The sequence below is a fragment of the Phyllobates terribilis genome, unplaced genomic scaffold (genome assembly GCF_046119375.1).
Source record: "Phyllobates terribilis strain yellow unplaced genomic scaffold, ASM4611937v1 Scaffold_12__6_contigs__length_324123572, whole genome shotgun sequence".
Taxonomy (NCBI): Eukaryota; Metazoa; Chordata; class Amphibia; order Anura; family Dendrobatidae; genus Phyllobates; species Phyllobates terribilis.
Genome location: NW_027362772.1, coordinates 42461729 through 42484563, shown reverse-complemented (window position 1 = coordinate 42484563; position 22835 = coordinate 42461729). Strand labels below are relative to the sequence as shown.

General features: G+C 46.0%; 1 protein-coding gene across 1 annotated transcript in view; it reads left to right on the top strand.

Moving 5' to 3' along the window:
• The window catches only part of LOC141172011 (formyl peptide receptor 2-like), an 89464-nt gene that overhangs the window by 46522 nt on the left and 20107 nt on the right, over nt 1–22835 (top strand). Inside the window, exon 2 of the mRNA XM_073655775.1 lies at nt 22075–22143. Coding sequence (XP_073511876.1) covers nt 22088–22143 — 56 coding nt within the window. The 5' untranslated portion in view covers nt 22075–22087. The remainder of the gene's footprint in view (nt 1–22074; nt 22144–22835) is intronic.

Here is a 22835-nt window from a genome sequence, read left to right as displayed (position 1 = left end):
CCAGTTGGCGCTCGGAAGTGATGTCTGCACAGTCAACACTTGCTGCCGTGTTATTGGGGTTCAGTAACGTCAGCTGTTCCCCTGCTGTGCGGACGGCAATTTCTCCTGCTCCGTCCACATTCTCACTACTACAGATTTTAAAGTTGCTCCAATTACACCTCTGGCTCCTCTGTTTTCAGTATTATCCCTGAGCTCCAACACTGCCAGTTGGCACTCGGAAGTGACGTCTGCACAGTCAACACTTGCTGCCGTGTTATTGGGGTTCAGTAACGTCAGCTGTTCCCCTGCTGTGCACACGGCAATTACTCCTGCTCCGTCCACATTCTCACTACTACAGATTTTAAAGTTGCTCCAATTACACCTCTGGCTCCTCTGTTTTCAGTATTATCCCTGAGCTCCAACACCACCAGCTGGCGCTCGGAAGAGATGTCTGCACAGTCAACACTTGCTGCCATGTTATTGGGGTTCAGTAACGTCAGCTGTTCCCCTGCTTTGTGGACGGCAATTTCTCCTGCTCTGGCCACATTCTCACTACTACACATTTTAAAGTTACTCCAAATACACCTTTGGCTCCTCTGTTTTCAGTATTATACCTGAGCTCCAACACCGCCAGTTGGCGCTCGGAAGTGACGTCTGCACAGTCAACACTTGCTGCCGTGTTATTGGGGTTCAGTAACGTCAGCTGTTCCCCTGCTGTGCGGACGGCAATTTCTCCTGCTCTGTCCACATTCTCACTACTACTGATTTTAAAATTTCTCCAATTACACCTCTGGCTACTCTGTTTTCAGTATTATCCCTGAGCTCCAACACTGCCAGTTGGCGCTCAGAAGTGACATTTGCACAGTCATCACTTGCTGCCATGTTATTGGGGTTCAGTAACGTCTGCTCTTCCCCTGTTGAGCGGACGGCTATTTCTCCTGCTCTGTCCACATTCACACTACTACAGATTTTGAAGTTGCTCCAATTACACCTCTGGCTCCTCTGTTTTCAGTATCATCCCTGAGCTTCAACACAGCCAGTTGGCGCTCAGAAGTGACGTCTGCACAGTCAACACTTGCTGCCGTGTTATTGGGGTTCAGTAACGTCAGCTGTTCCCCTGCTGTGCGGATGACAATTTCTCCTGCTCTGTCCACATTCACACTACTACAGATTTAAAAGTAGCTCCAATTACACCTTTGGCTCCTCTGTTTTCAGTATTATCCCTGAGCTCCAACACTGCCAGTTGGCGCTCAGAAGTGATGTCTGCACAGTCAACACTTGCTGCCATGTTATTGGGGTACAGTAACGTCAGCTGTTCCCCAGCTGTTTGTCCGGCAAGTTCTCCTGCTTTGTCCACATCCACTGTATTACTGATTTAAAACTTGCTCCAATTACACCTCTGGCTCCTCTGTTTTTTGTATTTACCCAGGGCTCCAATACCGCTAGTTGCTGCTCAGAAGTGCCGTCTGCACAGTCAACGCTTGCTCCAGTGTTATTGGGGTTCAGTAACGTCAGCTGATCGCCAGCTGTGTGTCCGGCAAATTCTCCTGCTTTGTCCACATCCACTTTACTATTGATTTAAAACTTGCTCCAATTACACCTCTGGCTCCGCTGTTTTTAGTATTCACCCAGGGCTCCAATACTGCTAGTTGCTGCTCAGAAGTGCCGTCTGCACAGTCAACGCTTGCTCCAGTGTTATTGGGGTTCAGTAACGTCAGCTGATCCCCAGCTGTGTGTCCGGCAAATTCTCCTGCTCTGTCCACATTCACACTACTACAGATTTTAATGTTGCTCCAATTACGCCTCTGGCTCCACTCTGTTTTTAGTATTTACCCTGGGTTCCAGCACCGCCAGCTGTTTCCCAGCAGTGTCTTTGGCACGGGTACTCCCTCCTGCCCAGCCTGGTTCCAGCACGCCAGCTGTTTCCAGGTAGTGTCAACGTCACTTTGCCTCCAATGCGTTGTCCTGTCGTGTTGCGGTCGGGTTACCCGACTCTATGGTGCCTGCAGTTTAGGTGACTCCTATGTGGGCTGCGGGATCTGGCAATGGAGGCTGGTTCCATAGTGCAAATAAGACAAGCACCCCTTGTAGGACTGGGGGTTTTGGTAACTGCGGCCGGCTCATGGCCTTGCAACTTTTTTTTACATGGGTACCTTCTTCTACCCATCCGGGTTCCTGTACCGTCAGCTGGTTCTCGGCAATGCCTTTGGCTTAGGTGCCTCCTTCTCGGTATCCAAGTTCCACCAACGTCTGCTGGTCCTTGGTAGTGCTTTCTGGCACAGGTACCTCCTGCTTAGTAACCGAGTACCTGTACCGTCAGCTGGTCCTCGGTAGTTCCATTGGCTCTTGTACCTTCTGCTACCCTTCCGGGTTCCAGTACCGTCAGCTGGTCCTCGGTAGTTCCATTTGCTCTTGTACCTTCTACTACCCATCCGGGTTCCAGTACAGTCAGCTGGTTCTCGGCAGTGTCTTTGGCACGGGTACTCCCTCCTGCCCAGCCTGGTTCCAGCACGCCAGCTGTTTCCGGGTAGTGTCAACGTCACTTTGCCTCCAATGCGTTGTCCTGTCATGTTGCAGTCGGGTTAGCCAACTCTATGGTGCCTGCAGTTTAGGTGACTCCTATGTTGGCTGCGGGATCTGGCAATGAAGGCTGGTTCCATAGTTCCAATAAGACAAGCACCCCCTGTAGGACTGTGGGTTTCGGTAACTGCGGCCGGCTCGTGGCCTTGCAACTTTTTTTTACATGGGTACCTTCTGCTACCCATCCGGGTTCCAGTACCATCAGCTGGTTCCCGGCAGTGCCTTTGGCTCAGGTGCCTCCTTCTCGCTATCCAATTTCCTCCAACGTCTGCTGGTCCTTGGTAGTGCTTTCTGGCACAGGTACCTCCTGCTTAGTAACCGAGTTCCAGTACTGTCAGCTGGTCCTCAGTAGTTCCATTGGCTCTTGTACCTTCTGCTACCCATCCGGGTTCCAGTACCATCAGCTGGTTCTCAGCAGTTCCTCAGCCTTCTTGTACCTTCTGCTACATTTCCAAGTTCAAGCTTTTTGAAATGGTTTTTGGTAATCACTCTGGATCTCCCTGACGAGGACCCTGAAGACGAGGACCCTGAAGACCACCCCAAAGAAGACGAGGACCCCGAAGACGAGGACCCTGAAGACAATGACCCTGAAGACCAACCCGAAGAAGACGAGGACCCCGAAGACGAGGACCCTGAAGACGAGGACCCTGAAGACGAGGACCCTGAAGACGACCCCGAAGAAGACGAGGACCCCGAAGACGACGATCCTGAACACGAGGACCCTGAAGACCACCCCGAAGAAGACGAGGACCCCGAAGACGACGACCCTGAAGATGACGACCCTGAAGTCCACCCCGAAGAAGACCAAGAAGATGACCCTGAAGAAGTTGACCAAGAGGACAAAGAAGAAGAAGACAACCACCAAGAAACAGAAGAACAAGAGACAGAAAACCAAGAAGCAGAAGTACAAGAAGCTGCAGAACAAAAAGCGGAAGAACATTAAGCATAAGACTAAAAATCAGAGCAAAAGATAATATCTAAATTATAAGCAGAAGATGACTAAGCAGTGTATGGGGGTGAGTCCGTTCCTCCTCGTGGTGCCCCTGGAAAAGTCCTGCTGCTGCAGGCCAAACTAAACGCGGACAAATCCCGTTGTAAATCTTTTGTGACGGGCAGAACAAAAGGTGTAATGTTCAAACTTTTATAGATAACAACTACAGGAATGCCTGTCACAAATAAGAATATGATGAAGAAGAAGAATATGAAGAAGATGAAGAAGTAGAATATGAAGAAGAATAATAGTTGAAGAAGAATAATATGAAGAATGTAAAAAAAAGAATAATACGAAGAAGGTGAAGAAGAAGAAGTTGAAGAAGGTGAAGAAGAAGTTGATGAAAAAGATGCTGATGCTGAGGATGATGAAGGGGAAAGTGTGGGAGAAGTAAAAAAGAAGGTGAAGAGCATGGAAGTAGTGAAACATAAATATCTGACAAAATATAAAAATACTTAACATAGTCAATATTTCCATAACTCAGAAACTCTTAAAAAAAATATTAATTCCTGCTATTCCATTTGATTGGGCTAAACCTCTATGCCTTTATTGTTTTCCCCACCTCCCCCAATACATTCTACATTATTCTTAGTTGTTTTCCTTCATGGAGAATTAACCTACAAGGAAAGAAAGGGTTTATTTTCATTCCGATATTTCTGTCCCATTGACTTGCATTGGTTTCCGGTATCGGAATTGGCGATATCCGATACTTTTCGCGTATCAATCCGATCCAGTCCGATCCGATATTTCCCGATATCGGAAGGTATCGCTCAACACTAATAAAGAGTTAATAAAGCTGTGACCAATCCTCACCCATCCAGTTGTAAGATTTACATTATTGTGTTGTCAAGGAAAGCGGGGCGGTAGGGGAGCTTAGCGTCTGGGTTTGGTTGGGGGTCCCAACAGTCTGCCTAGGCTAGATGCATTTAAAAATTCTTATTAGATACACAGGAAGTGCAGCTTGCTTCGCAGCTGGGCTACTAAGCCCAAAGTATTGCCTAGGCTAGATGCAGTTAAAAATTCTACGCTGACTAGCAGACACTGAAGCTTTGGAGCAGACCTCTGAGTAAACAGCTCTTCAGATTCAACCATCTGTGCTACCTCAAGCCATAGTGTATGTAGTTTCTTACAGTTAAAAAGGGGGGGTGGGCCCAACCCACCTGGAATTGACGATGCGACCCATCCACCTGGAATTGACGATGCCAACATCACGTAAAACACAGCAAGGGGACTCCAAAAAGAGTCTCCATTTTTTCCAAAAATTGTGGCACAGACACCACTTAAGTGGCATCAATTGCCCCAGAGTTGCTTAAAACGGTTGGTGAGGTGATTTTACCAAATCCTCAAGCTTTTACTCTCCCCAGGATGACACAGGGGTAGAAAAGTCCTTGCGGATCCATGATTTGTTCATCTTTATGAACGTGAGTCTGTCTACATTCTCAGTGGACAGCCGCGTGCGCTTATTTGTCAGCACACCACCAGCAGCGCTGAACACACATTCAGACAGAACGCTGGCTGCGGGGCATGACAAGATCTCCAAGGCGTGAGTGGCGAGCTCCGGACATTTTTCCAGATTGGAATCCCAAAATGAGCAAGGGTCCAGTGACACAGTCATGGCTTCGATGTTCACTTGGAGATACTCCTGTACCATCCTCTCTAGGCGTTGACTTTGTGTCAGACTTCTTGTCTCCTGTGGCCTTGCAAAGGATGGGCTAAAAAAGTGGTGAAACGATTCCACAAAATTGCTGTTACCAGCAGATACTGTGTTACTGTTACGGTTTGAGTGATGAAGACTCGACAGTCCCACGGTTTGCAAGTTAGAACTGTGAGATTCACTTCGTGCACCACTGGTGTTTTTGTGGAAAAGCACATGTAAGATTCTGCAACAGCCTCTGCTGATACTCTTGCATGAGTGAATCCCTTTCTATGGCAGGAATTATTTTGGCAAATTTACTTTTGTACCGGGGATCTAAGAGTGTGGCACTGGCAACCCAGTAGTTGGGATTACTTCGAATTCTGACAATCCAAGGGTCATGTTGCAGGTAGTGCAGCAAGAAGGCACTCATGTGTCTTGCGCATCCAGGAGGACCAAGTCCTTGTTGTGTTGGTAGCAAGGTAACAATCATGCTTCCTTCCTCTGCCCTCTCCCCCCAACCTCACACAACAGAAATGTGATCAAGGTCTCCCTCATCTGATGAGTCTTCCATGCCCATCGCCATTTCGTCCTCCACTTCTTCCTTGGCTCCTGCACCTTCCTCAACAGTTTGGCGGCTACCATGCGCCCTGGTTAATCCCTCTCCCCCACCCTCCCATGCCTGCCGCCTTGGTGCTGCCGACCGTCTGGACCTTGGAGATGTTATCACTTCCGCATACGACTCCTCCTCTACTTCCTCCACCTCCTCTTGTCCCACCAACTGACTCTGAATTCTGTTTAACGTGTGATCCAGCATGTAAATCACCGGAATAGTCATGCTGATAATGGCATCGTCAGCATTAAACATCTTTGTCGCCATTTCAAAACTGTGCAGAACGGTGTGTGGTGCCCCTGAGGGTTCAGTCGCCACAGAGGTACTGCATCTCACCCAGAGGTGTGGTATCTCACGCTCAGGTAAGGAAGGAGAATGGCTCGGGACCCTGACACCTGCATCCAACACATACCCGCAGAGGGGGTAGGGCGAGTTTGCTCCTAAGGGAGAGCACAGTCCCAGGTCCCTAGCTGGCGGGAGGGTCCTATGTAGTGGTTGTGGGTGGAGAAAGCAGCTTAGGGGAGCACATGACAGGGAGAGTATAAAAAGGAAGCCATCTTAGAAAGAGCAAGCCAGTCAGAGAAGGAGAAGTGACAGGAGCAGAGGCTCTGCATGAGCTCTGCTCCGGAGGTGGGCCTTGCCTGGGAGGCCCAGGACTGAAGGAGAGAAGAGAGGAGTTGGAGCAGGAAGGCTCCAGGAACCGAAGGGACCTTAGGGGTATGGCCGTGCAGAAGGCCACCCGTATGCCCGCTGCTACCAGGAGGTAGAGGGGTCAGGCCAGATAAGGGGAACCGGTCCCTCAACTAGTGGAGAAACAGCAAGGCTCAAATAGAAACCGGAGGCTGCAGCAATTCATGTACAGCAGGACAAAGTCCACACCAGTCTCACTAAGAAGGTAGCCACATAGGACCCAGGGGACGGAACGCACGTCGCCCGCCAAGGCCCGAGGATACCAGATAGAAGTGTCACTGTGTGTGAGGTGCAGGGAGAAGGCCAGAGAAAGGACACACAGAAGGGGGTCCTGCTAAGTACTCCGGAGCTATCTGGGGGTGGACTGAACCCCTCACTGAGTACGCACAGCATGACGGGGGAGATTGCTCTGGTACCTGTAATCTGGACTGCAACAACTGTGAGTAAAGATCTTGGGATTGCATCACACGGACTCTGTGTTCATTACTGACTCCCTGCACTACAACCACCATCATCCACCCACACTGCCCTGAAGCTACGCTCTTCCTATGGTGAGCAATAATACCATTGCTGCAAAACCACCAGCTGCAGAGGAATGTTCCGCAGCGGCGGCCCCTTTGGCCGCACTCCACAGGTGGTGTAGTCGGACATTATAAAACCTATATATACAAATTACCCTTGGATTGACCGCCCTGGGTCACGGACCGGGTCACCGCCACAATGACTACAACCCCCAGCTTCTACCGGCCCAGCTCCGGGTACCCCACGGCCCAGGGGGCGCATCAACTTCATACGTCCCTGATCTGAGACCACTCCTGCAGCGTGATTTGCCCCACCTCTGGATCTCGTTGGCCCAGGCTATACCTCAGAACGTGTTGCACCAGGGCTTGTCAGTGCTGCCACAGTCGCTGCAACATGTGCAGAGTTGAATTCCACCGTGTTTCAAATTCGAGCTGTTTTGGGCGGTGTTCGAGCCGTTCAGCGAACACGAACAATTTGAAAAAAATTTGGCTGTTCGAGGTTATGTTCAATAACTGTTCGTGCACCAAAATCATAACTGGATTTTTTCTCAGTAATGCTGAAAATTAATGTTAATACGCAGTTTAAGTGTACAGCAGGGCGGGGGGAGGGGCAGGGGATGGATCTCTGCAAAAATAATGAAGATCTCTATTTTTTTTTCTCTTTCCTGCATTAACAGTGGGGAGGTGCAATCTGTCAGCCTATCAGCAGCGCACACACGGAGCGAACTGCTTTTTTTCACACAAGCAAGTGCATGTGTCATTGGCAGTGTATGTCACATGTCCTTGCCCTATAAGACCCAGCCATTTTCCCCGTCGCCACCATTTTCTCACTGCTGCAGCTGCGTGTTAGACGGCACCGCTGTTGCTGTGTGTGCTATACTTTGTTAATTTCAAGCCAATTTTCGCACAAATTTACAGATAGCTTGGAAGTAGGGAATAGTTGTGAATGCAGCCCTTTTAAGGACAAGGTTACATAATTTCCTACGACTTTTAGTAGGCAGGTCGGTGCTCTAAAATAGATAGGTTGGGAGTAAAGACTAATTGTGATTGCAGTCCTTTTGAGGGCTAGGTTACATCAGTTCCTATCACTTTTTGCCAGGCAGGTCGGGGCCAGCGCTGTGCAAGTTTTTTTCACAGCATTTGGCTGAAGCTAGCAAAGCAAATCCTTTTTGGCCTCTTGCAGAGAGTGTTAGTCAGTGGAGTAGCCTATCTGTGTTGCAAGCTACACCACCTGTGAATAGAATACAATTTTTTTTACTGCACCTAGTGAAGTAAAACCTTTTGGGCATAGCATCATTCTACAAGTACATCTATACTAACCTCCACCAGGTTGCAAATTCAATATAATTTTTTTCTGCATTTAGCTCTGAAAAAATATTTTGCCTTGTAGCAGTGTGTGGGACTTGTTCTATTAGTCCATTTATACTAACCTCCACCAGGTTGCAAATTCAATATAATTTTTTTCTGCATCTAGCTCTGAAAAAATATTTCGGCTTATAGCAGTGTGTGGGACTTGTTCTATTAGTCCATCTATACTAACCTCCACCAGGTTGCAAATTCAATACAATTTTTTTCTGCGTCTAGCTCTAAAAAAATATTTTGTCTTTTAGCAGCGTATGAGACTTGTTCTGTTAGTCCATCTATACTAACCTCCACCAGGTTGCAAATACAGTATAATTTTTTTCTGCATCAACCTCTAAAAAAATATTTCAGCTTGTAGCAGTGTGTGGGACTTGTTCTATTAGTCCATCTATACTAACCTCCACCTGGTTGCAAATTCAAAATAATTTTTATCTGCATCTAGCTCTGAAAAAATATTTCTTCTTGTAGCAGTGTGTGGGACTTGTTCTATTAGTCAATCTATACTAACCTCCACCAGGTTGCAAATTCAATATAATTTTTTTCTGCATCTAACCCAGCCAATACTTTTGGGCTAATACCACAGTTTTGCCACTCAGCTCTGTTCGGTTCCCATCCATTGCTTTTTATGCAATCAACTCCAGAGTTGTGAATTAGTTAACCACCAAAATGATTGGAAAAAGGGCTGCTGCTGGTGGAAAGGGGAATAGGCATGTTGTGAAGGAAAAAAAAAGTTGTGTCAGTGGGGTAGGTGTTAAAGCAACAGTAACATCTGCAGAAGAAAGACCATCTTTCAGCCAAACTAAGATGTCTACTTCTTTTAGCGGACAATGTGATAAGATCCCTTTCTTACGGCCACGCCAATCGCTACAAATTCCAGATGAGGCACAAAAACAGCAGGTGCTTCAACGGATATCAAGTGCTCCTTTAAGTGGGCTCTCCTCCACCTCAACTTCAACATCACAAATACTCCAGTCCTCAGACGTGTCACCCCAATCGCACTTGCTTCCTCACAGCTCCCAAGTCTCCAGCTGCCCGTCTGAGTATGGGGTAGAACAGATGGTTGAGTCTGCAGAGCTGTTTACTCATACTATAACCTGGGAATCAGAGGTCGGCACCAGAGCTTCTGTGAATCCAGACGAGGAAATGATTTACACTGATGCCCAGAATCTTTATGAGTCGGATTCAGGACCAGACGCAGAATGTTCTAATCATAATGTAGACCCTCGTTCCCAAACTGTAACTCCTGTTGGTGGAGACAATGAGGAAGATTATGATGAGACTCAAATACCTGATTGGAGCGAAAACTTTAGTATTTTGTCAGGGCAGGAAGAGGTTGGCTCTGAGGACGACGGGTGTGATAACACACAGGGTGATGATGACGAGGTTGGAGATCCCACTTACTGTCAACCCACAGTCAGCCAGTTGATGAGGTCAGCAGAGGAGGTGGAGGAAGATGCTAGTGACGACGAGGTCAGGTTGCGCCTTCCTGGACAGAGACGTAGTACTGGAAGCACGTCAACAACTGCATCCTCAAACACAACTCTGCCTCTGACCACAAGTCGTGGTGGCTCTTCAGGTCGCATGGGTGCTAAGCCTTGCATAGCCTGGGAATTTTTTCAGATCGATAAAGATGACCCAACTCGTGTTATCTGTAACATTTGTCAGCAAAAGCTAAGTAGAGGCCAAAAAATACATAGTTTGAGTACTTCATGCATGAACCGGCACATGGATATGAAGCATTAGTTGCAGTGGGAAGCTCACTGTGCTGCAATGCCGCCTAGCCGGCTGGGCCAACCACCGTCTGCCACATCTTGTGCATCCGCAGACTCTTCATCCTCTGTGACTGGGGGGACAGCAGTCACACCTGTTTTGGGACGCAGACCTGCCACCTCTTTACCAGCAACAGCCAGCGTGATTGGCAGGTCATCATTTTCTTTGGAGGTGGAAATACCAGCTGGTGTTCAGCGCTGTCCGACATCGATAGCACCACCTTTGGATCAAGGCAACCTAACAGGTCCACCTGCATCTTCGTCACAGACGGGCAGTTTGCCGGGGACACCCTTCTCAACCCCGTCTAAGCACAACAGCCAGCCCTCGGTCCCTCAGATGTGGACAAGTAAAAGACCATTTCCTCCTAGCCATGAGAAAGCTAAGAGGCTGAATCTCACCATCTGCAAGCTCTTGGCTACTGAAATGCTGCCTTTCCGCCTAGTGGACACAGAGGATTTTTGAGACCTTATGTCCGTTGCAGTGCCCCAGTACCAGATGCCCAGTCAGCACTACTTCTCAAAGAAAGGTGTGCCTGCGCTACACCAGCATGTCGCACACAACATCACCGCTACTTTGAGAAACTCTGTGTGTGACAGGGTGCATTTCACCACAGACACTTGGACGAGTAGGCATGGACAGGGGCATTACATGTCGCTGACTGGACACTGGGTAACTATGGTGACAGCAGGACAAGGGGCTGCTGTCCAAGTCATGCCGTCCCCACGAGTTGTGCGTCAATCCCCTTTATCTCAAAGTTCCTCCACTGCTTCTGCCTCCTCAACCTCCTCTCAGTCCTCCACCTGCACCCAAAGCCTGTCTGGTCATGCCACAAGCTTTCTAACTGCGCAGAAGGGATCCTGCACTCCTCCTTACTATGCTGGCAGCAGGGCTCAACGTCATCAGGCGGTTTTTACTTTGAAATGTCTGGGAAATGTGAGTCACACAGCTGAGGAGTTGTGGTTAGCTCTGAAGAACCAGTTTCATGAATGGTTGTATCCACTGGACCTGAAATCAGGGAAGGCCGTGTGCGACAATGCTGCAAACCTGGGTGCTGTTAGAACTCTCCTGTTAGGTTTTTTCTATCTTGCTGGTCACATGACCTTTTTTGCCTATTTAATCCTGCTCCGCCCTCCTGGCCTTGCTGGACTTCATTGTAGTTTCTACTCTTAAGTTAGCCTGGTGCTTAATTACCTTTCTCAGTCAGTTTAGCAAGGTCTTTGGACCTTTATGTTCTATGTTGTGTGTTTGTCTTTTACTGCTACAATTTCTGCTAGGAGGTGTCCAACTTTATCCTAGTCCCTAGTTCTTGTAGGGATCCCTCCCTTGCATCTATAGGTCTTCGTACAGACTAGCCGAGGACTTTAGCGGGTCTGATTGCAGGATCAGGTTCCCCGTTACTTCGTAGGGATCTAGCTTAGTTCGATTGTAGGGACAGATCTCCTTTCTTTCCTTAGTGCTTGTAGCAGATCATAACAGTAAGTCCAGCAAAAAAAATATCTCTAAGGAAAGACTTCCAGTTTCCATCATGGTGTTGGTTTAGGATTTGGCTCAATGCCTGCAGGGACTCTCTCTGGAGGTGGCCGAGCTCCAACAACACGTGAGTAGCTGTTCTGGAGAACATTTTGTGGAGCCAAATGTACGTTTGCCTGATTTATTTTTTGGTGATCAAAATGAATTTTTTTCCTTTAAAAATTCTTGTTTATTGTATTTTCGTTTGAGACACAGATCCTCTGGTGATGAATCACAGCGCATAGGGTTCATAATGTCACTTTTACGCAAAGAACCTCAGGGATGGGCCTTTTCTCTCCAAACTAGTGATCCATGCTTAAGATCAGTGGATAGTTTTTTTTCTGCTTTGGGTTTGTTGTATAGTGATCCTGATCGTGTCTCATCAGCTGAGCCTGAATTGAGACGTTTGAGGCAGGGAACAGGTAATGTGGAAAAATATTGTTCTCACTTCCGTCGGTGGTCTGCCCAGGTGCGGTGGAACGATTCAGCTTTGAAAAGTTTGTTTCTTGCGGGGCTAGGTGAAAGGGTTAAGGATTTGCTGATTGCTTATCCCACACCTGGAAACTTGCAGGAGGCAATGCAATTAGCTATACGGGTGGACAGGAGACTGCTTGCAAGGGTTAATGAAAGTAAATCCTCTGCCATGTCAGCTCCAAGTCCTGAGAGGGTCTGTACTGACATTGGAGAGCCGATGGAGATTGGGGCGAAGGCACCCCGCTCTCAGGAAAAAGACTGCAGATCTTCTGAAGTTTTGTGCTTTTATTGCGGGAAATCTCACCATTTTATTAAGAACTGTGTGTTTCTTATGAACAAAGAAAAAAAAAAAGGTCAGTTACGCCCGTATTGCCTGTTTAAATACTAAGGGGGTATTTCTTTCTGCTACTACTACTGCTCAGGAAGAATTAATTGAATTTCGGATATTTGTGGATTGTGGTTCTACTCTGAATGTGATTGATGGGGGATTCTTGGAAAAACTTAAAATAAAACCCAAACCTTTGTCATCCCCTATTGCTGTGGTTTCTGTCGATGGCTCCCCCTTGAAGAGTGTTACTCACAAGGTCTGTGAATTTCCCCTCACTATTAATGGTATTCACCAAGAAAATTTGGATTTGGTGGTATTAAATAATTTGCCTTCTTCAGTAATTTTGGGGTTACCCTGGTTAAAATTGCACAATCCTGTACTGTCTACCAATGAAATTAAGTCCTGGAGCCCTATGTGTTATGACAAGTGTTGTAATGGACGTATTGCTGCGGTGGAAAAAGGGGAATTACCTGTACCTATTCAGGATTTTTGAAGAGTTTTTTCTGAGGAGGAGTCACAAATTATGCCTCCCCATAGAGACTATGATTGTACCATTGAATTTGTCCCTGGAGCGACTCTTCCTAAAAGTCGTTTATTTAATCTTACTATTCCGGAGAGAAAGGCTTTAGAGGAATACATACAGACAAGCTTGGCCGCCGGTCACATTAGGCCTTCCAAGTCTCCTGTGGCTGTTGGATTTTTTTTGTTAAAAAAAAAGGACGGCGGTTTACGTCCTTGTCTGGATTTTCGTGAGATTAATAAAATTACTGTACGCAATCCTTACCCACTGCCATTGATTCCTGATTTGTTTAACCAGTTAGTGGGGGCCAAGTGGTTCTCTAAAATTGATCTCCGGGGGCATACAATTTGTTGCGCATGAAGAAGGGTGATGAATGGAAGACTGCTTTTAACACTCCTGTGGGTCATTTTGAGAACCTGGTTATGGCTTTTGGTCTTACCAATGCTCCAGCATTTTTTCAGAATCTTATTAATGACATCCTTAGACCTTTGATCGGCAAAAATGTGGTCTTGTATTTGGATGACATTTTGATTTATTCACCGGATCTGGAGTCTCATTGGCGGAGCGTACGTGAGGTATTTCAGTTATTAATTGACCATTCGCTTTTTGCTAAACTGGAGAAATGTGAGTTCGCTGTACAGAGAATTCATTTTTTGGGCCCTGTGAAGGTTCAGGCGGTTCAGGAATGGCCTAGGCCTATTGGTTTGAAATCGATACAGAGGTTTTTGTGTTTCGCCAATTATTACAGAAAATTCATTAAAAAATTTTCTATTATTGTCAAACCACTGACCGATCTCACCAGGAAAGGTGCTAATGCGGTTCAGTGGACTACTGAGGCCATTGAAGCTTTTGTGTTTCTAAAGGAGAGGTTCAGCTCTGCTCCCATCCTTATGCAGCCTGATGTGACTAAACCGTTTTTGGTTGAGGTTGATGCTTCTTCGGTGGGGGTCGGTGGGGTGTTGTCTCAGAAAAACAAGGATGGAGTACATCCCTATGCTTTTTTTAAAAAAAAAAATTCTGAGACTGAACTTAATTACGATATTGGTAATCGGGGATTGCTGGCTATTAAACTCGCATTTGAACACTGGCGTCATCTCTTTGAAGGTGCTGAATTTCCCATTCAGGTTTTCACTGATCATAAAAATCTGATCTATCTTGATGCTGCCAAGCGCTTGATTGCCCGTCAGGCTAGGTGGGCACTTTTTTTCTCGCGGTTTAATTTTTCCGTTACTTACATCCCGGGTACCAAGAATGTTAAAGCTGATGATTTTTCTCTCAGCTTTTCTCCCATGGTCGGTGCTGAGGAGGAGGGGAGCATTTTACAAGAAGGTGTTGTGATTGCTGCATTGGACTCCGTTTTGGAAGATGAGTTTCTTAAAGCACAGGAAAATGCCCCATCTAACACTCCCCATGGGAGGTTGTTTGTGCCTAGGACCTTTAGGAGAGATTTGTTTGTTGAGTGTCATGAGTCTCGGTTGGCAGGTCATCCAGGAATTTCTGAGATCAAGAGACTTGTTGGTCGCAGTTTTTGGTGGCCTGGAGGGCAGAAGGAAGTCATTAACTGGGTGCGTCAATGTACGGTGTGTGCTAGATCTAAGTCTTCACATACTCCTGCAGCGGGGTTGCTTTGCCCTCTGGAGGTTCCTAGTGCACGTTGGACACATCTGGCTATGGACTTTATTACTGACCTTCCCCCCTCTGAGGGTTTCACAGTCATCTGGGTGGTCGTGGACTATTTTAGCAAGATGTGTCACTTGGTTCCTTTCATCAAACTGCCCTGCGCTAAAACACTTGCTAAGGCCTTTGTCAAGGAAATTGTCAGACTACATGGCGTTCCTACTGACATTGTTTCGGATAGGGTACCTCAGTTCGTGGCTCGTTTTTGGCGTGCTTTTTGTGACAGGTTGGGAGTTCATTTGTCGTTTTCATCCGGATATCATCCTGAGTCTAATGGCCAGACAGAAAGGAAGATTCAGGATGTTGAGCAGTTCTTGCGTTGTTTTGTGACAGACAATCAGGAGGGGTGGTCTGAGTTTCTGCCATTTGCTGAGTTTGCTCTTAACAACCATAAATCCTCTTCTGCTGGTTGTTTGCCTTTTTTTTGTGTTCTGGGAGACATCCGTCTTTTGGGTCATTCTCCCAATTGGTATCGGCTGTGCCTGAGGAGGAGAGTTTTACCGGTGATTTTGAGAGAGTTTGGACGGATGTGCGTGGTAATCTTCAGGAGGCTAACAAAAAATCTAAGAGGTACTTTGATAGGAAATGGCAAGAGGTTTTGTTTGCTATTGGTGACATGGTTTGGTTGTCCTCTAAGAATCTGCGGTTGAGGATTCCTTCTAAAAAATTGGGTCCCAAGTTTGTAGGGCCCTTTAAGGTGCTTCAGGTAGTTAACTGTTAGGTTTTTTCTATCTTGCTGGTCACATGACCTTTTTTGCCTATTTAATCCTGCTCTGCCCTCCTGGCCTTGCTGGACCTCATTGTAATTTCTTCTCTTAAGTTAGCCTGGTGCTTAGTTACCTTTCTCAGTCAGTTTAGCTAGGTCTTCGGATCTTTATGTTCTATGTTGTGTGTTTGTCTTTTACTGCTACAATTTCTGCTAGGAGGTGTCCAACTTTATCCCAGTCCCTAGTTCTTGTAGGCATCCCTCCCTTGCATCTATAAGTCTTCGTACAGACTAGCCGAGGACTTTAGCGGGTCTGATTGCAGGATCAGGTTCCCCGTTACTTCGTAGGGATCTAGCTTAGTTCTATTGTAGGGACAGATCTCCTTTCTTTCCTTAGTGCTTGTAGCAGATCATAACAGGTGCGGCCCTTCTCCGGGCAATGTCACACACGTGCCTTGTATGGCTCACATGTTGAACCTGTTTGTCCAGCAATTTTTAGCCCACTATCCCGGACTAGATTGCCTTCTGCAGAGGGCACGGTCGCTGTGTGCTCACTTCCGCCGTTCACATCCCGCAGCTCAGCGACTTACATCTCTACAGAAGTCGTTGGGCCTGCCACTTCACCGGCTAAAATGCGATGTGCCTACCCGGTGGATTTCAACTCTGCACATGTTGCAGCGACTGTGGCAGCACCGACAAGCCCTGGTGCAATACATTCTGACGTATAGCCTGGGCCAACGAGATCCAGAGGTGGGGCAAATCACGCTGGAGAAGTGGTCTCAGATCAGGGACCTATGCACCCTTCTGCACAGTTTTGAAATGGCGATGAAGATGTTTAGTGCTGACGATGCCATTATCAGCATGACTATTCCGGTGATTTACATGCTGGAGCACATGTTAAACAGAATTCGGAGTCAAGTGGTGGCACAAAGGAGGTCTAGGAAGTAGAGGAGGAGAAGTTGTATGCGGAAGGGCTAACATCTGCAAGGTCCAGACGGTCGGCAGCACCAAGGCGGCAGGCATGTGAGGGTGGGGGAGATGGTTTTACCAGGGCGCATGGTAGCAGCCAAACTAGTGAGAAAGGTGCAGGAGCCCAGGAAGAAGTGGAGGACGAACTGATGGAAGACTCATCAGATGAGGGAGACCTTGATCACATTTCTGTTGTGCAAGGTTGGAGGGAGAGGGCAGAGGAAGGAAGAATGATTGTTACCTCGCCACCATCACAACAGGGACTTGGTCCTCCTGTATGCGCAAGACACATGAGTGCATTCTTGCTGCACTACATGCAACATGACCCTCGAATTTAAAGAGAAGAAAGAGATGCACGCATGCAGGAGTATCAGTAGAGACTGTTGCAGAATCTTTCATGTGCTTTTCACCAAAACACTAGTGATGCACGTAGTGAATCTTACAGTTCCAAATTGCCAACCATGGGACCGTCGAGTGTTCAGCACTCAAAACATAACAGAAACACAGTATCTGCTGGTAACATCAATTTTGCAGAATCATTTCACCACTTTTAAGCCCATCCTTTGCAAGGCCACAGGAGACAAGAAGTCTGACACATAGTCAACGCCTACAGACGATGGTACAGGAGTATCTCCAAGTAAACATTGAAGCCATGACTGTGTCACTGGACCCATGCTCTTTTTGGGCTTCCAATCTGGATAAATGGCCGGAGCTCACCACTTACGCCTTGGAGATCTTGTCATGCCCCGCAGCCAGCGTTCTGTCTGAACGTGTTTTCAGCGCTCCTGGTGGTGTGCTGACAGATAAGCGCACGCGACTCTCCACTGATAATGTAGACAGACTCACGTTCATAAAGATGAACAAATCATGGATCCGAGATGACTTTTCTGCCCCTGTGTCATCCTGGGGAGAGTAAAAGCTTGATGATTGGTTAAAATCACCTCACCAACCGTTTTAAGCTTTCAAATAACTAATCATATTTATCTGTATCTTGGCTAGAAAATAATTTGGGCCTTGTAGCAGTGTGTAGTACTGATTCTATTAGGCCATCTATACTAAACTCCACCAGATTTAAAATTACAAATCATGTTTATCTGTATCTTGGCTGGAAAATAATTTGGGCCTTGTAGCAGTTTGCAGTACTGATTCTATTAGGCCATCTATACTAAGCTCCACCAGCTTTCAAAATAATAATAATTTTTAGATGCATCTAGCCCGGAAAATTATTTTGGGGCTGCAAGATGCGCAAGACACATGAGTGCCTTCTTGCTGCACTACCTGCAACATGACCCCCAGATTGTCTGAATTCGAAATAATCCTGACTACTGGGTTGCCACACTCTTAGATCCCCCACACTCATCGATCAACCTTTTCATTTTAATAAAGAACAAAAAAATTGTCATTTTTGAAATTATAAGCATTAGCAGGTTATTAGAAACTGAAATCAAACAGTTTTCAACTCAAAACTTTATTCAAGGTGATGTTACATTTGCACATAGGATCCCTTGTTTGAAAGGAGCTTCTGAACTCTATCGTCCATTGAATTTGTCAGGTTTTCGATGGTTTCTGCTTCAATTGTTCTGCATGAGGACAGAAAACCCTCCCAGAGCTGTTGCTTAGATGTGAACTGCCTCCTGCCATCATAGACACTCCTTTTGATGATGCTCCAGAGGTTCTCAATGGGGTTGAGGTCAGGGGAGCATGGGGGTCACACCATAAGTTTGTCCCCTTTTATGCCCATATCAGCCAGAGATGCAGATGTGTTATGTGCAGCATGAGAGGGTGCATTACCATGCATGAAAATTATATTGCTGCGGAATACACGGTTCTTCTTCTTGAACCATGGCAGGAAGTGCTGTTTGAGAAACTCCACATACAGTATGGAGTTCATCTTTACCACTTCAGGGATCCTAAAGGGGCCGACAATCTCTCTCCCCATGATTCCAGCCCAAAACATTACTCCACCTCCTCCTTGTTGGCACCGTAGCCGTGTTTGCATGGGTTGTCCATCAACCAGCCATCCTCCACTCCATCCATCTGGACCATTGAGCGTTGCACGGCACTCATCGGTGAACAAAACAGTTTTGAAGTCAGTCTTCATGTATTGTTTGGCCCACTGGAGCCGTTTCTGCTTGTGTCCAGTGGATAGAGGAGGTCAAAAGGATTGCTTACGCACAGCTGCAAACCTCTGAAGGACACTGCATCTTTTTGTTCGGGGGACGTTGGAGGTACCAGCAGCTTCAAAAACTTGTCTGCTGCTATGACAAGGCTTTTTTGCCGCTGCTCTTTTAACCTGATGTGATTTCCTGTAGGAAAGAGTCCTCAATTTTCCCTTATCAGCACGCACGCGTGTGTACTGTGAATCAGCTACATACTTCTTGATTGTGCGATGATCAGGATGAAGTGTCTTGGCACTGTTGATTGTAGTCATGCCTTGAATTAAACATTCCACAATTTGTTGCTTCTCAGCAGCCGACACTTCCTTTTTCTTTCCCATTTTGGCAGAAAATGTAGGCTGCTTAATAATGTGGGACAGCCTTCTTAAGTAGTCTTGCCTTTCATTGGACACACCTGCCAAACTAATTAGCACAGGTGTCTGCAATTGCTTACAGTGATATAAAGAGCCCTGACACACATCACCATCAATGAGTTTAACTGACAAACAAAAAAATTCTTACCTTATCACTCCTCAACACTTTTTGCATAATAATTTGGAACACAGTGTACCTGTGCTTTTCCACAAAACACCAGTGGTTCACGTAGTGAATCTTACAGTTCTTAGTTGCCAACCGTGGTCTGTATGGATTTTTTCAATAAAGGGCCCAAAATTAAGATAATATTGACGGCAGAGGTCTCTATGAATAGGAATTCCTAAGTATTTGATACCCTGTGAGGGACAGGCAAAGGGAAAGTTGGACTGGATGGAATCCTGTATGGATTTGGGGAGGGAGACATCGAGGGCCTCAGACTTCGCTGCATTGATTTTAAAATTTGACCATGTAACAAAGTGATCTATTTCAGCCATAACAGCAGGGATGGATAAATGTGATTGAGTGGTATATACTAGGACATCATCAGCAAATGCAGAGCACTTGTACTCGGTGCCTCCCACCTCAATCCACCTAATGTTGGGGTTATGGCGAATTGATGAGAGCAGGTGCTCCGTCACTAGGATGTATAAGAGAGGGGACAGAGGACATCCCTGCCTTGTCCCATTGATGATTATGAAAGGTGATGAAAATGTTCTATTTATCTTTACCCTAGGTGACGTATTGCGATACAGGGCCGTGATTTTGCCTATAAAAGGGTCCCCTAGACCCCTACCCCAAGCTTTTTAAGAGAATAATATATGACGTGCCAGGAGACTCTATGGAATGCTTTCTCAGCATCCAACGAGAGTATCTAATTACAAATTTTTAACTGCATCTAGCTCAGGAAATACTTTGTGCCTAGTAGCAGTGTCTGCTAGTCAGTGGATTATCCCAGCTGTTAAGCAAGCTACACCACCTGTAGTTTGGACACTAAATTTTTTCAAAGGAAATGGTGCGGGCCCCTGGGACACTCAGTGAAGAGCATCGGGGAGGCACCCCAAGGCACAGTGGCTGGGATTTGCGGTAGGACGCCTTGCGGTGGACCGCAAAGCTCGATCCTTATAAAAGCTTTTTAGCTGCAGCAGCTTTAGTGGACGCTACTGGAGCTGGAATTACTGCTGGCATGAGACTTGCCCTTCAATAGAGCCTTGTAAAAGGATTTAAAGTGTACTCATTCAAATTAGAGAGACAATTTAAATTAAAAAGATTAGACCTGCCTCCACCAGAGGGGGGTTCGCTCGACCCACCAGCGGACAGGCACCAGTATTGGGAGAGGGGGGCTGGCCGTCAGGGTCCACCGCGGCTCTGGCACAAATCCGGCAACACGGAGGTCGCACGGGCAGGAACGGACTGGTCGTGTCGGCTTCGCACTCCAGCATAGTCCCTCTGCCCGCTCGCGCCTGTAACATCAAAGGGATGCACAAGTGGCTTTTCTTCCCAGGGCTGTTCCCCGCCCAGCAGGAATATGGGGGAGCTCAGGTCGGCCTTCCACTGTACTCCCTTACCTCCCTCGCCCTCTTTCCTTCTTTCGTTCTCCATCTAACCCCTCGGCTCTGTGATGTCCGCTCTCCCTCCAGCTCTCTCCTTCTCACAGGTGGACTACGCGTGTATTCACACTGTGGCGAATCTTTTGGGCCCAGGCATAAGAAGTTGTCGAGGTAATGGATATGTGCCCCCTTAGAAACGTCCATTACAACCCATTCGAGGAAGCAATTAAACGCCTCAAATAGTGAGCAGGATCTGGAACACCCCATGGGCAAACAGCGATATAAATAGTATGCTCCTTCCCAGAAGCAGCCCAATAGGTGGACACTATTCAGAGGCAAAGGTAGTAAGTAACCGGAATGCCGCAACAATGTCTGTTTTGGCCATTAGGGTAACCCTTCCCAACTTCTTGATCCGCCTGATTGCCTTGTCAAAGGATGTACAGTATATACTACTGTACTTGGTTCCGCATCGGTGTTGTCGTTTGCGGACCTGCCCCTTGGATATGACAAATGGTGGATTAGTCCGAATGTATTGGGCTCCGTTTTTGGCACAACTCACAACGGGGATACCACTACGTCTCGTAAGGAAAGTGTTCTGAATGGAACCGCCATTCTACCTAAAGATATTTATTTTTTTAATTTTCTTGTCACGACGTCTGGGTGTTGGTAGGCTGATTTTAGATTTTTACTCCAGCCTTTCTTGATTTTAGAAGGGCATGACATGCCTATATCTGTGTCTCCCCCTCCTTTTACTCCTCCACCTCTTTTCTTTTCGCATGACTATATGTACTTGTCACTTTTCGATGTGTTAGTTGTGTCTTCTGAGCAATTTGTCAGCTTTTGGACACCTTTGAAGTGTTTTCTATGTGTTTTCTATGTGTTTCTATGTGTTTTTGTTTGCCTGCCATTGGTTTTAACGGTGTTCGACGAACAGTTCGACGAACATACTGGTGTTCGACGAATCGAACCGAACTCGAACACTATTGGGGTGGCTCAATTCTAGTCTTTATCAGTGGTGGGATTCAACTTTTCCTTGGAGCTATATTTGTGTCACACAATATAGGTAAATTTGTATCAAACTGTCTCTGCCCTCCATATAAAATAATAAAATACTGATAATCTATACATTTTCCAAAACTTTGTTTAACTTTGTAAACTGTCAGTTACCAAGTATCAAGATGAGCGTGCAGCACAACTTACTCAAGCGGCTTTATATAAGTATAAATTTCCCCATAATGTAAGGTGGAGACAAATGTGATTAAAGGACCGCTCTGAGATTTTCCAGTGTTTCCTGTGTTAGCCATTAGTAATGTGTTCAAAAAGTGTATTACAATATTTACCAGTCATCATCTTCTGCCGTTTACAGGGCTGCTCCAGTCTACTCCATCATCATGTTACCGTAGTTCTGACCTGCCTGTTCACTCAGCGTCTTCTGTGTGGACCGGAGGTAATTTTTTCAGTGTTAGTCTATTAGACTCAGTATGAGATAAGGAATGATGGAAGCAGCAAAAGACTGTGACTGGTAATTTTTGTAATACACTTTCTACACACAATACTGATGGTAAACAGAGGAAACAATGAAAAATACTAAAACCTCTTGAGTGGTCCTTTATTAAAATGACATGATGATTAAATAACAGTCTATTGTACTATTATTATTTATTTTTCTTGTAGGTAAATCCTAAGAATGGACACTGCTGATGATAATCTGACCACATTTAATGCAACTCTTGACTACAATTGGTAAGTTTATTTTCCTTTATTTATTTTGTTTATTTCTCTTTATTTCTCTTGAGATGTCAATGCACACATACAATCACATACTATACACACAGTGCACCCATACAATTGCATACTATATACATTTGATTCTTGCAGTTATGGTTGGGCTGTTTAATATACCAACATAACTCATGAGATTATAATGATAAAAATGTATCTCAAACTGGTTCCTAACTGTGATGTACACAGTCAACACAACTAAGAAATGCATAATAAATATTAATTAGGGTACATACACATTTATATTTATATATTTACACTTACACACTGTACACACAGCACCCATACAATCAGATACTGTACACACACTGCACCCATACAAACACACACTGTACACACAGCACCCATACAATCAGATATTGTACACACACTGCACCCATACAAACACACACTGTACACACAGCACCCATACAATTAGATATTGTACACACACTGCACCCATACAATCACACACTGTACACACAGCACTCGTACAATCACACACTGTACACACAGCACTCGTACAATCATATACTGTACACATTTACACTGAATTTTAAATATTATTAGAGAATTAGTGGATAGTGGGGGGGACTATTTAATTTCTGATATTAATCTATTAGATAGTGGAAAGCAATGGCATAAAGCAGGAGTGGCATGTGAAATACTGGTAG